This window comes from Pleurodeles waltl, chromosome 3_1 (assembly GCF_031143425.1).
Source record: "Pleurodeles waltl isolate 20211129_DDA chromosome 3_1, aPleWal1.hap1.20221129, whole genome shotgun sequence".
In the NCBI taxonomy this organism is placed as follows: domain Eukaryota; kingdom Metazoa; phylum Chordata; class Amphibia; order Caudata; family Salamandridae; genus Pleurodeles; species Pleurodeles waltl.
This window is the reverse complement of record NC_090440.1, coordinates 223003682-223017796: the sequence shown is the minus strand read 5'-3', so window position 1 is coordinate 223017796 and position 14115 is coordinate 223003682. Positions and strand designations below refer to the sequence as shown.

The following is a 14115-nucleotide window of genomic DNA, read 5'->3' as shown; positions in this document are numbered from 1 at the left end:
TTTCATTTTTTAAGAGTAGGCCGTGGTCCCTGGGACTGTGGCCTGCTCTTAAAAAATGTTTGCACACCCATTTGCAAAAGGGAAGGAATGGGTTACCACCAGCTTGAAGTTGCTGGTAACTGCGATTGTTTTGCAACAATATTCTCGGTTGCAAAACAATCATGCATGGCCCTCCGAGTCCCTATGAGTAAGGAACGTCCTTGTTACGCCCCTTCCTAATAGTGAGTCACAATCCCTATTTTGCAAGCCAGTAACAGGTTACCGGATCGCAAAATAAGGATGGTACGTGGCAAAAGCTTTTACGGTCGCAGCAGGTAAAAGAGCTTCATACATCTGGCCCATTGTCCTTATCACTTAAAAAGACTGAAGTTTTTGCTCTGCTTCTCGCCTTTCTCAGCACTGTGTACAGAGCTTCTTTAAGAAAAACTGTGAATGCTTCTGTGCTAGAGGAACTGTTTTTATCCAGTCCTGAGGGCTGTCTCCTCAACTGTCCTGTCTAATTTGAACTTAGCCTCAAACTTTAGGCGGGGAATAATTGTAGCAGAGTTTTATTCTATTTTCAGTGGACAACAGCTCCATGGTAATCATCCTCGGGTGTAACTGTCAAGATCCAGTTTTTATTTTCAGTTCCATAAAATATAACCCATAGATTGTAGGTGGTGGGCGGGCAGCCCGTGTAGTTCCATAGTGGTCTACACTTTTGGAATACCACTTTGGGTGTACCTACACACCGAACAGACGCTAACTCTCTTTTGGTGAGCAACAAAGTGATATTATGTAGAGCTCTTGTCAAGATATTTATGACATCACTCTCCTGTACAAGAAAACACACTGGATCTGCCACAACAATAACATGAGGAGCATATTGTCACATAAACACCATGCCAGATGGTTTCTACCCTACAGTACCAAATAAACATACTTTTTCAAAAAAAGTTGTGACTGAATCATAGAGTAATGACCCACAGGGAATGGGTGACTCATGTACACTCATTCACGAGAATATGCAATTTGCACACTGATTGCTTTGCAAATGGGTGTGCAGTTTGCGATGCAAAAGTGTACTAATAGGTCACATTGCAAATCGTCCAGTCTTATGGGGTTGCAAATTACTTGCTTTATGAATATGAATTAAGTAGGTCGCAACTTGCGATCTGCTGTGATTGTCTGAGAAGGCAGAGATGGTGACGTGCAAGGGTCAACATACCTGCATTCTTGGATTTATATTCCCAGATGGAAACGTCTTTCTTAAAAGCAGGTCGTGCCCATTCAGAGGATAGGTGCAGCTTTGATAAAAAGGGGTTTCCCATCAGTGAAGCAAACAGTGGTCCACTGAAACATTGCTTGCTCCTGACAGAATGTCAAAAGAGAAGCTGGTGGTTGGGACCGTCTCTCTTTTGTGAATCCGTTATCACCTCCAACTCTGTAGTCGATAACTGATCAATGGTTTGCAACAGCAGCTGCACAGCTGTAGTGTTGCATATCTGTCCTGTTTGAAAATAGGAGGAGACACTTCTTTCATGCCCCCACCTACTTGATTCGGAAACGGTCACAAAAGTTATTTTATGATCCGCCAAAACCTTTTTGATTTGCAAAGTACATTTAGTACACTGAAACTCATTGTTTTGCAGTAGCAAACCACAGGCTTTGGAACAGCTGAACAGCTTTGTCCGTGAGACAAAAGTGCCTAAAATCCTAATTGTTTGCACCTGCAAAAATATTAATTACTTGTGAATAGACACAAAGAAATTATGTGAGCTGGGCATATGGTTTATACTGTTGCTTCAGAAGAAACCCCTAGATTAACTGTTTATCATCTCCGGAGGACTTCATCCCTGAGAATTTGCCAAACCTTGGAGCTCTTAACTCTTCCAATGACTGACGGCAAAGCCTAGAAATCATTTTTATTTGAACTTTGACAGTCAGCAGCACCACATGGGCCTGCAGAATAGTACATTAAAAAAGACCCAATATTTTTTGTGACAACTAGGGATAGATAAGTGTTCCACGTGGAAATAATTTCAGAAGCGTTTGCATAGTTCAGAACTAATGTTCTGTTCGTGACTTTTCAAAACATCAGAAATGCATTCAGTTAATGCCAATAATGGCATGTGCCGATAATAAAACAATTATCTATTTTATGTTTTAATATGTATGTTTTTTGAATTAACAAGTGCATCTTAAATCACACAAGTTTGAGATTGGATTATGCCAGAAAAACCTGCAGGTGGTATAGTGAACGGAAATGAATCATGAACGTTAAATCTGGGATAAAGTACCCCCACTGTACATTATAAAGATACTGTAATTTACTGAGGAGTTCCATGACCATATAGAGAAGCAAGACCGAAGGCTGAGTTCCTTTATAAGGTTATGGAACTCCAAGGTGATTTGCAATATCGTTAGCATGTGCAGCTTACTATACATGATCACACCATCACCGTTCCTGTAAACCACTTAAATTGTTGGTGCGTAGTTCTTTCATATAAAAGAGAGAGCATGTTTGAAAGTATGAAGAATAAAAATACTCCCTAGTGCAAAATTAAACACATAAAAAAGCTGTTAGATATTTGTTGCAGAAATATATTCTAATACGATTAATACACGTCCGTTAAAAAAACAAAAAAAAAACAGCAGCACGAAATGTGTAGAAACATGCAGAAAGATAATAATGTTTCTATAATTACCTAATGAAAGCAAAAAATAAATATTGTGCCACAATTATCTCCTTTCTGCATGTCACTGTAAGCTAGAAAAACAAGCATTGGCAAAGCCAATAGGTCACGCCTGTACAAGAGCTATTGACTTTGTCAATGTGTTTTAGCCATGTTGTTCACCAGTGTGGCTGCTGTTCAGCATGGCTAAATGTTAGTTGCATAGAGGAAAGTGGCGTGGAGTGTCATAATGTGCAACGGCGAAGAGTGGAGTAGAGTGTTGTAGAGAAGACTGGCAGAGAGTGTCATGTATTGGAGTGGCATAGTGTGGAGTCGCATAGAGTGGTATATACTGGAGTGGCATAGAGTAGCTGGTGTAGAGTGCATTGGCATAGAGTGTTGCATAGTATGGTGGCATAGAGTGCAGTGGCATTGAATTCAGTGGCATACAATGCTGCGTCGTAGAATGTAGTGGTGTAGATTAGAGTGGTGCATAGTAGAGTGGAGTGGCGCAGAGTGAAGCAGAATGCAGTGGTGTAGAGTGGAGTGATGCAGGGGGCAGTGGCAAAGTGTAGTGTTGATTGGCATAGAGAGCATAGTAGCTTCGAGTGACCTAGAGTGCAGTGGCATGGAGTGGTGCAGAGCAGAGTAGTATAGAGAGGTGCGGAGTAGAATATAGTGCCATAGAATGCAGTAGCACAGAGTGCTGTTGTAGAGTGTCAGAGTGCACAGGTGTAGAGTGGCATAGAGAGCCGTGGAGCAGATTACAATGATGCAGTGGCTTAGAGTTCAGTGACAGACAGTGCAGTGGTTAAGAGTAGAGTAGCGTATACTGCAGTGGTTAAGAGTAGACTGGTTTAGAGTGTAATGGCATAGAATGGAGTGGCGTGGAGTAGAGTGCAGTTGCATAGAGTGGCATAGAGTGAAATGGCATAAAGTGGTATAGAGTGCATTGATGCAGAGTAGATTAGAGTAGTTTACAGTGGATTGGCATATAGTGCAGGGGCATAGAGTTGAGTGCTACAGAGTAAAGTGTATTGGCGCAGAGTGTATTGGCATAGAGTGCAGTGTTGCAGAGTGACATAGAGTATACTGTAGTGGCATAAAGTGGAGTTGTGCAGAGTAGACTGGTGTGGCCTAGACTTGAGTGGTGTGGAGTGCAGCAGTGAAGAGTGCAGTGGTGTTGAGTAGTGGCGAAGAGTGCACTGGCATAGATTAGAGTCATACAGGGTAGAGTAGAGAGGCATGCTTGAAGTGGCGTAGAGGGCCTTGGCATAGAGTGGAATTGTGTAGAGTGCAGTGGTGTGGAGAAGTGTAAAGTGGAGTGGTGCAAATTAGAGTGCAGTGGTGTGGAGTGGTGCAGAGTAAAGTGGAGTGGCGTAGAGTGAAGTATTCATGGTGTGGTAGCAGACTGCCATTACAGACTACACATTTTCAGTTAAAATGACCATTACATTTGCAGAGACCTACAGTTTGCTAATAAAACTATACAGTGCACAGACGAAAATGTGTGGAAAATGCATCACCTAGTTTAATGATTTGTTTTGATCTTATTAAAGTATTTGTTTCAAACACACTTCAATAAATAACACAAATGTGCTTCATTTGTGCGTTTGTAATTCTGATATATTCTGAAATGCTTTAACAGTTCATTTAAACATTTTTGTGCTAGAAAAAAACTCTCTTCTACCCCCAGTATCCAGCAAGATCGTCACACAAATCCTCTTACTTTAAAGTCAGAGAAAGAAAAGTAAACATGTGCCCTTGGAAGAGAAGCACCTGACATTTGACCTTTGTCTTTAAATGCACAGCAAATGTGATGAGAGAAGATTTAAAGGCCTATTAACAAAGTGAGTTTGTGGAAGGGTACAGAAAACACGGTTTAGGCAATGGGAAGAGCCTGAAGCAAATAAAGCCAGAAAATGGAAAGCCAGAAAGTGTGAGTTACAGGTTACAAAGCCAATAGAAATCAATGAGCTGAATGCATTCTTAGGTCAACTTTCTGAAAGTTCCCAAGATGTACTGTCTAGTAAGCTGCAACCTAAAAACAGAGCAGAAGAAACAAAAGCAATGCATTTTGTTCCTTAAACAGCTGCTTTAATTTTACTCTGTGACCTGCCTTTCCCCTGACATCAGAAATCAACTGTATTGTTATTACAGTTGACTAATGACTCATTTTCTTATAATCTTGACTGGGTGCTTCAGAAGTCACGGATTATAAAGAAATTAGACAGGCTTTATACAGGGAGTGTAAAATCCCTTGAATTATATGTACAATTCAGTTTGAAAGAGATGACGCATTATTATCAGAAATGTGTGTCCATTTAGTTGATGGTATTCATCACTCACAATCTTTGGGCTTTACATTGTTGACATTTCACCTCTTATGTCCGAATTGGAAGGGCAATGCGAAGAAGTCATTTAAAAGTGCAATCATTCCAAAAAAGCAACACAGACCAGAAATAATGTTATTCCCCTTAAGGGCTGTGTGATGCAAACCTAGGCTCCCACGTAAGTTGAGTGACTAATCTATAGAAAGGTGTCATGAAGACCAGTTTCCCATATGGAATTTTTTATTTGAAAAACGTAATAGTTTGTTAAAGATGAACGCTATAATGTGAATTCAATACTCACCCTAATAATACACCGAAAGTTAGAGAATAAAATGTAAAGATGGTACAAACCGGAAAATTGCCACAATTGCTTGGGGAAATGCAGAACTCAATCTAGAAATAAGCACAAACCAAGGGGGAAAATGTTAGATAATGCATTATGTCATCAAGGTGAAGGTGGCCTATTGTACAAACAAGAATACCTAGTCACCTGGTAAAAAGGTTGGATCGTGATAAGAAGGGCTCCGGAAAGAAAAATCCTAGTTCTAGAAGGAAAGTAAACTGGAACCATGTGAAATAAGTCTTGAGTGGTGATCTGGATGGCCGGGTTCTAGAAAGCGTAGCTTACTTACCTGCTGCTAAATGCCCAGAGGTATGATCGTTCTGTCAAAGGACAAGCTACTGAACACAGCCCGATAGACAATGAATGGATAGTCAAACGTAGGTTAACTACTATGACGCTAAAGTAGGCCCACAAGACAACAGGCACAACCCAGGTGTCAAAATATAGCGATGTACGAGGAGAATAAATTAACAAGTAGGACACCCTGCACAATGTTAAGGTGAAAGAACAATTATTATTGAAGGATTTTGAGAAAATGCAGTTCTTAAAGTATATGAGCAATTAATAGGAAAATCAATTGTCTTAACAGAATACTGAATAAACATATAGACATTTCATCAATGGAAAATAGTAGGAAAGAACAGCATGAATAAGCATAGCAACAAATCATACAGTGGGCAAGTAATCTATTTGAGCAAAGACAGTAGTCCGGAAATTGCCAAGAAGTCAATTTATGAAGAACCTAGTTGAATGTTCAAGATTGTTAGGGTCTGCTATTCAAGGTTTTCACTTAGACTTGTCTTGACTAAGCCAAAATGGTTTGTTGTAAAACAACAACAAAAATGAAAGATAGGTCATGTTACCAACTCTCCGTGGGAGTGTTGCTTCTCCAGTGGTGGTCACTTCGAAGTCTCCAGCATTATGTTGATATTCCTTAAAGTCACATCCTAGTGGGACAGGGTCAACATTACACCTTCTCGATCTTTGATGCTGTAAAATCCTTTGTTTCATCTTCTGTGTCGTATGGCTAACATAGAGCAAATCTCAAACAAGGACATTTTATCTTATGGATGAGATTGGCTGAAATACAATTAGTCGTTGCTGCCAACGTTTGTATTATATTGCCAGAGTGAAAATTTTAGTATTACCTAAATATTTGAAATAGCCCCTCTCAAGCGAATCAGACTGGGCAAAAACGTAATTCTTACTTGGGTGAAAACTCCAATACTGCAGCAACGAGTTGAACTTTGTGGGTTTGTAAAAGAGACTTGTGTACATTCTTTCGTTTTTCAACCCTGATCTTTAAGTCCAATTAGTTGTTCGTTTATTGTTGCTGTGGTCAAATGAAAAAAGCTTTTTTCTGATAATAGTGGCTGAGCCGTTCATTGAAGACCAGTGGATCCTCCTTTCTGTCATTCCTGGTGGTATAGACACTGACTTCGTATAATAATCACATTTTTATTTAGTTATTAAATGGATTGCCTGGGTCTCATATACAGGAGTATTCAAAGCTTTAGCATACAGACTTCAAAATTAGGAGCAAATGAAGCAGGATTTGCAGTCATCTTACATTGGAAAAAAAATTTTTTTTTTTTTTTTGGAAAAATAAATAATTCTTAGTGAGAGCTGTTTTCACACAATTAGTGATGAATTCGGTAGCGATTTAAAATGGACCAGGATGCACGATTGGGCAAACACACTTGCATTGGCTTAGCGTGAAGGTGGGCCAAACCTATGCCTGGTGACAGGACTTAAAACACTTAATGATAATGGAATAGGGCCAGGACTGTATTGTGATAGGTTGTGGCAATGGCAGTCTCTCAGAGTAGAGATGATCTCGGCTACCTAAATCCTAATTTTCTATAATGAAATTCCTGTTCTGACAACACAGTCCCAGCACCCTTACTGTCCTTACTGAATTATGCCTCCACTGATCTAAAACCTCTTTCACATAAAGGACATTGGTCAATTTAACTGTTTTTCTTACCCATTTTAAGTACCGTTTTCTCCAGTCCCTTTCATCTTTGTTTTCTCCTTGATTTGATTGTCTTCCTAGCGTTTTATCTTGGTCACATTAGCACAAAAAGGCTAAGAATTGGCAGAATGCTAATAGATTGAATTGCATTGATCATGTGTCTTCCTCAAAGTGTATATATCCAGGTTAAAAGGCTTGTGCCTCCAACTCTGTCCTCAGTTGCCTCTGACCACTGCTTGCCACATGACTTCGTCTGAAGGTGTGCAGCCACCATCCTCTATGGGCGTTGCTGAACTATGGGAGTTTGTCTTAACTGATAGAGCTAAGGTTGTGCCTTTGGGAGTCATACCCAGTCAAGGAGAATTTCGAGTGAACTTGCTTTATATCGAGCCCACTAGAAAACAAAAAAAAAAAATAGGCCGGAACAAAAATGAGGATGACATGTCAACACAGCTTTTCCAAGCCATTCGATATTCATGTTTGTGAATGCAGTCTGCGCCTTCCTGTGATGCTAGCGCAGATATACCTTGTGTGGGTGAGGTGTGTACAAATGATGGGAAGCCAGCCTACTGTACAACATGGCTAAAAGACATTGGCAAAGCCAATAGCTCTCACATAGACGAGACCTGTTGGCTTTATCAGTGGTTGTTTTTCTAACTGGTAAAACGGGGCCTGCATGTTTCTGTACCCAGTCATACCGGACTCCCAGGGATCTGGCCCTAAAGCTCCCTGGGTCATGCTGCAGGGAGGAGAATGGCCTGTAGCTAATGTAGACATAGTGAGGATTTGTATAGATGGATGAATCATGCTGTGTACATAGTGAGCACTGGATGTCCTGGAAGGGCCTGGGGGTGACGAAGCCTAGAGAAAGAACGTTCATGTGTAATCCGCTCTCCACAAGATGGAAATATTGCAATTAAGGGATGCAGGATTCCGGCAGCCGCAAATCTAGCTTTCCTTGCCAAACACTTCCTTATCAAGGCAGCCACAATATTAATTAAGAACAGCTGCGTAGAAAGGTGCAAACGACAGCAGTACTGTAAGTGCCCTGATTAGAACAGGCACATCAGGGAAAATGCTAAAACAACTGTTTGGTCACTTATCTAACCTAAAACATAGAGACTCGGTCAATTCTGAATTATGCACAAATACCAGAAATTGCAAAGGGAAGCAAACCAACGATCAGCAAGAAAACAACTGAATATATTATGACCGAATGGCAGAAATGAAACCGCAATTAACTAGAATTTCCTATGGGATTTGCAAAAGAAACTACAGGCAGGCAAACTGCACTCATTTAGCTATCCAAAATGATAAAACATAAGCCTCTTGGAACAAAACTGCCAAACAAGGGCCCTAGAGACAAACTTTTAAAAACATGGTCTTCTGAAAAATATCAAACCAAGGAGGTAGGCGCAGAATTAAGTGTGTTATGGACTACTCGTATCTGGGGCTCAGAGTAAGAGGGGGCGGCGGTGGCAAGAGAACGGAGTCATTGGGGATGGTATAGCAAGGGCAGGAATGATAGGGGACAAATGGAAAGGGCTCTAGGCCCTGAAAAGGATGTGGCAAGAGTCCGAGACGGGGGGTGGGAATCATCAGAAAAGGACTGAGCCATCAGCGGTACCACAAGATTGCAGTAGGCATCAGGGGTGGTGTCATGAGAGGAGAGGTTCTGCTCACTCAGTATTTCATGTGTAGTGGCTTCTCCCATGCTGAAGGAAGCCGGTCTGGGTGAACATACCAAGTCTTCATGGAATTTCTGAAGGTAGCCCTCTCCACAATCACGTCAGTGTCTGGATCTCTACTTTCCACCCAGAGGAATTAAAGCAACACATTTCCTTCTGCCCCATCTTATGCCATTCTAAACCAGGGGCATCAGAAAGGATCCAGTGTGCTTTTATGATTAATACTGTGAAGCAAACCTTAATGGTAAACAGCACTAGTTCTCTGCTCCAGCACTTGCTAAATCTCCTTTTTGATGTTTGCATTAATTACTAGGTATATTCGCTCACGCACCTATGATCACAAAGTTATTGCTCACTTCAAACACTGCCTACATTTCTTGATATTTTCCTGTATATGCATCCAGTCATCATTTTACACTTCCAGGCCCTGAGTTGATCAGCAGTCTTCACTGGTGTTGGTCTAGTGGTAGCCATGCAACAGACAATGTTCCTCTGAATGTAGTCTCTATAAAAAGTACCTAATACTGCGCTGCATTACATGCAAATGTTATTTTTTTCTACAGTGTAAGATTATATGATCTGGCTGAACACCTCCTTTATTTTGCTGAAACAGCTTGAAAAACAGACTTCAATTTAAAACTTCTGATTATTGCTGCTCTTTTTTTCTTTCTATTTATACTCTCCTACTTTGTCTCTGTACACCTCCTCTCTGTGAACAGCCTACTCTGACACATGTTTGCCTCAATCTCTATTGTATTTCTGAAAACTACCTACACCTCATTTCAAAGATCACGATAATATCCTTTGTAAATACATATGTATTTGTATGGTGTTTCTATAGTAATAACCTAGCCAAAAGACAGCCATTCTCAGAGACTAATAGGAGAGGAACATGGGTTGTGAACGGTTAATCATGATGTAATGTTCTGTAAAGAGGTAAGTCGTCAACTCATTCCTAAATTGAAGCAGCTGAGTGGTTGTCCAACTAATAGTGGATGTTTTTGCATATCCCGGGTACAAAGATGGAAAAGGTCGGCTGTCTTGGTTTTTCTTTTTTGCACTTCTTAGTCTGCAGTCTGATGGTGTCCTGTCTGCAGGTGTGCTGAGAACCACTAGATTGTGAGCGTGTCTTCAGGATACATGGGCCGGCTGTTTGTGATGGGTTTGTAAGTGATACAGTTGGTTTTGAAGATGGTGCAGAAAGGGGAGGCAATGGAGTTACATCAGGATGGAGGTGATGTAATCATATTTTTTCATGCTGCAGTGTGTAGGATGCATGTTGGTTGTGGCCCTTTCTGCAGGGATATCCCCAAACATTTTGCCTTCCTCCTATATTTCTGATCCTCTTTTTGTTGGCTTTAGGACTCTGGGCACTTTACCACTGCTAATCAGTGCTAAAGTGCATGTGCTCTCTCCCCTAAAACTTGGTATGATTGGCTTACACCTGTTTGCCTTATTTACTTTACATGTAAGTCCCATGGTATCACATATACCCAGGGCCTGTAAATGAAATGCTACTAAAGGGCCTGCAGTGCTGATTTCGGCACCCACAGAAGTAGCCTTTCAAACCTCTGTCAGGCTTGCCAATGCAGTGCCTATGTGCACATTTTACTGCCACATTGGTTTTGCAATTCAAATTAATTGCCAAGGCCTAATCTCCTTTTTTATTTCACCTAAGGTAGGCCCTAGGCAGTCCTATGGGCAGGGTGCTGTGTAAGTAAAAGGTAAGACATGTACCTTTTATCTTTTACATATCCTAGTAGTGACAAACAGCCTATTTCGTTTTTCACTACCATGAGGGGGCTGCTCCTCTCATAGGATAGCATTGGGAATTCCCTTGTATATGGTTAAGTTGTAATTTCTGATCTGGGAGGAGTAGCGTGGGCGTGTTTGGTATGTTGGGAATGGTGTTAAAAAATCCTGCTTACTGGTGTAGTTGGATCTTACATTACTATTTTAGAAATGCCACTTTTAGAAAGTAGGCATTTCTCTGTGCTTATAGCTCTGGTGTTTTGCAGCCTGACTCCAATCCACGTCTAGGTCAGAGAGACAGCTACACTTGGTGCATATTTTCCAGACAGCCACAACACAGGAGGGGCTCATCATCCTGGGCTGGGGAGAGAGGGTCGTTCACACTTTACATGACAATAGGCTGTTTCCTGCCCTCACACAATAGGCTGATTACCCCTTACTGATGTGTGGAGCCAGGGCTTGGTTGAAAAGGGGGTTGGCTTTCATTTGAAAGATTTCCTTGGAAGGCACCCCCTGAAAAATGGCATTTTTGAGTATAGGTATGGGGGCTTTGACCCCATGATTGGAGAGCACTTTTGGAACTGGGACTGAACCTGTGTCGGAAGGACTGCTGAGCTGCACACGGGGCTCTTCTGTTTTTTGCCCTGCTGACTGTTGGGTGGCATAAAGGGCTCACTGGATTGCTTTTCTGCTTGTTACCCTGTTGCCAGCTGCTCCCTGACTCTGGACTGCCTTGGGACTACGGGACTGTAGAAGGAGCCAACATTCTTCATTTTAAAGTGCTGGCCTAATGCCCACCTAATGCCCCCATGTACCCCAAGTGTTTTCCCAGGGGCCCAGTGCGTGGTGCGCATTGGCTGCTGTTCTGGGCCTGAAATCCTAGTGCATGGTGAGAGCTTTCTATTGTTGCTTTACCAGGGCAATTGTAGGGCAGTTGGAACGGTTAATTTTTGCCTAGGACCTGCAACCCAGCTCTTGGGATTTTTTCACCTGTTCTTTCCTGTGTGTTGAGGGTGAGTGCGTCTCATACCCAGTGCTTTGTGTGTTGCACCAGTGCCGTGGTGCCTGCCTCGATTCATTGCACCTTGGATATCCACAAGTGCACAGTGAGTGATGTTGTGAGCCTTTCCCATGGTCCCCACTGGGCACGAAGTTCTCTCTAGGGAGCAGAAGAACTCTGATGTCGACACTTGTGGGTGGGACTGGGCAAAGGGAGTCGAGCCCATCCCAGTCTTCAGACATCTCTGTGGGCAGTCATTGTAGAGAGGAGCTTGTTGTATGGTATGGAAATAACGATGACGTGAAGAGTCTTTATCTTGATTTATTCAGGTTAAGAAGTACAATACAAACACGCTGCGAAGGTTACACCAGCGTCTCCGTCCTCAGCCGTCTCTCTCAACCGCCTCCTCTCGAATCCCCTCTCCCCTCCGGAATGTAATTGTCATCACAGAACGTGCGATGACAATTCCATTCGTGTGCGTGAATATAACATATCCACTCCCTTTACACAAAACATAAAAGAAAACACACTACAACTACAACAAAAATGTTAAAGCAAACAACAATAAAAATGAAAACGAATAATAATGACACACCCTATTCTAGTGCATTTGATTCCACACTAGATATCATCACAATACATGACATATTCATTTAAATAAGCTGGAATCCTCTGGCATCTGGGACCCAGCCCCCGTGTGTGAGAGCCATCACTAACGGCAGTGTTAATGGCGGTAGTGGGCCTATGCAAATCAACAGTAGTGGGCCTATGCAAACCATTCGATATTTGTTCCTCATCATGTATACAATTACTCCTCGTCAATTCCTCATCTGACATAAACAAGAAACTATTACAGCCGCCCACATTTTCATTTCCACATTCAGGACCTTGGCTTCCAACAGCCTTGCAATATCCTTCACCTTCCAAGGTCCTCGACATTTCGTAAGACCACCACACAAACGTCCTGATCGTATTTTCACCAAATCCCCAACTTCAATCACCTTCCCATTTTTTGGTACAGGAAGTGAAACGTCCACGTGTTTCACCTTTCATAAGCAATTTATTCATCCATACAGGGTTCAATTTTGTCCCAGCTTCTCTGCCTCTCATTATCATAAAAGGTGTTTTCCCGTTTCCCCCATTCACAGTTGTTCTATAGGCCCAAACTAGATCATTGACCATATCTTGTACATCTTTCCTGCTATTCAATGCCATCTGAATAATGCCTTTCACCATACGGTTACACCTTTCTACCATTCCATTTGCTTGGGGGTTGTACAAGGAGGTGCAAGAATGGTCAATACCACATGACCTTAAGAAATGTTCCATTTCAAACGACGTCAATTGCGTACCATTGTCAGTGATGACTTTTGCAGGACACCCCTCTTCCAAAAACACTTCTTTCATTGCCTTAATTGTGTTTGTGGTGGTAATATCCCTTAAAAACTTCACAACCAACCAACGTGAATGTACATCTACCATGACCAAGGCACATCTAACATCCTGAGTGACTCGACCAAGTGGGCCAATGAAATCCATGCACACTGTGTGCCACCCTTTCCCAGGGTCTGGCATCGACCCAACCACACTTTGTTTCCCTACTTTGAGTCTCTTTTCACCCTCTTTGCAATCACTACAGTTGTCAACCCATATGTCTACATCAGCATCTAGCCCAGGCCACCAGAATTGCACCCTCAACCTTTTCTTAGTTAATGTCCAACCCAAATGGCCTTCGTGGGCTAACCTAAACAGTTTAACCCTTAACTCTTCAGGAGGCACAAACGTGTCCCCTCTCAAAACAAACTCATCCTTAGTCAATGATAATTCTTCCAACACTTTCACGAAGGGGCGAATGCGAACATTTAAGAGCACTTTCTCTCTTACCACCCTCTTTGATCAACTTAACCACCCCCTTCATGGTGATGTCACTCTCCATACACTTACACCATTCCTCTTGGGAAATTGCACCTTGAGAACACTCCAACGCATCCTCAATACTTGCCACTGCCCCTTCTTCCTCACGTTCTTGCACACCTTCCTTATCCACCACCTGCCAATCTTGTGGCAAGCGAGACAAACAATCTGCTCTAACATTACGCCAACCTTGAATATACTGTACCTCAAGCTGATACTCCTGTAACCGCGATGCCAACCTGGCCAGTCTAGCTGACACTTTGCCCACCCCTCCTGGTATCAATATCCTCAATAGAGGTTTATGGTCGGTGCGAAGAATAATCTTGCGCCCCCACACATATGTTCTAAAGTACTCCATCGCCCAGGTTGCAGCTAAAGTTTCTTTCTCGATAATGGAATAATTACGTTCCGAGATGGTTAATGATCTGGAAGCAAATGCCACCGTCCTCTCTACAT

At 42.1% G+C, this 14115-nt stretch overlaps 2 protein-coding genes across 3 annotated transcripts in view; one reads left to right on the top strand and one right to left on the bottom strand.

Annotated features, from left to right (window-relative positions):
- The window catches only part of LOC138283411 (uncharacterized), an 88030-nt gene extending 75346 nt beyond the window's left edge, over positions 1 to 12684 (bottom strand). The window contains exon 1 of the mRNA XM_069221375.1: positions 12558 to 12684. Coding sequence (XP_069077476.1) covers positions 12558 to 12684 — 127 coding nt within the window. The remainder of the gene's footprint in view (positions 1 to 12557) is intronic.
- The window catches only part of CD276 (CD276 molecule), a 204359-nt gene that overhangs the window by 24282 nt on the left and 165962 nt on the right, over positions 1 to 14115 (top strand). The gene's annotated exons all lie outside the window — the stretch shown is intronic.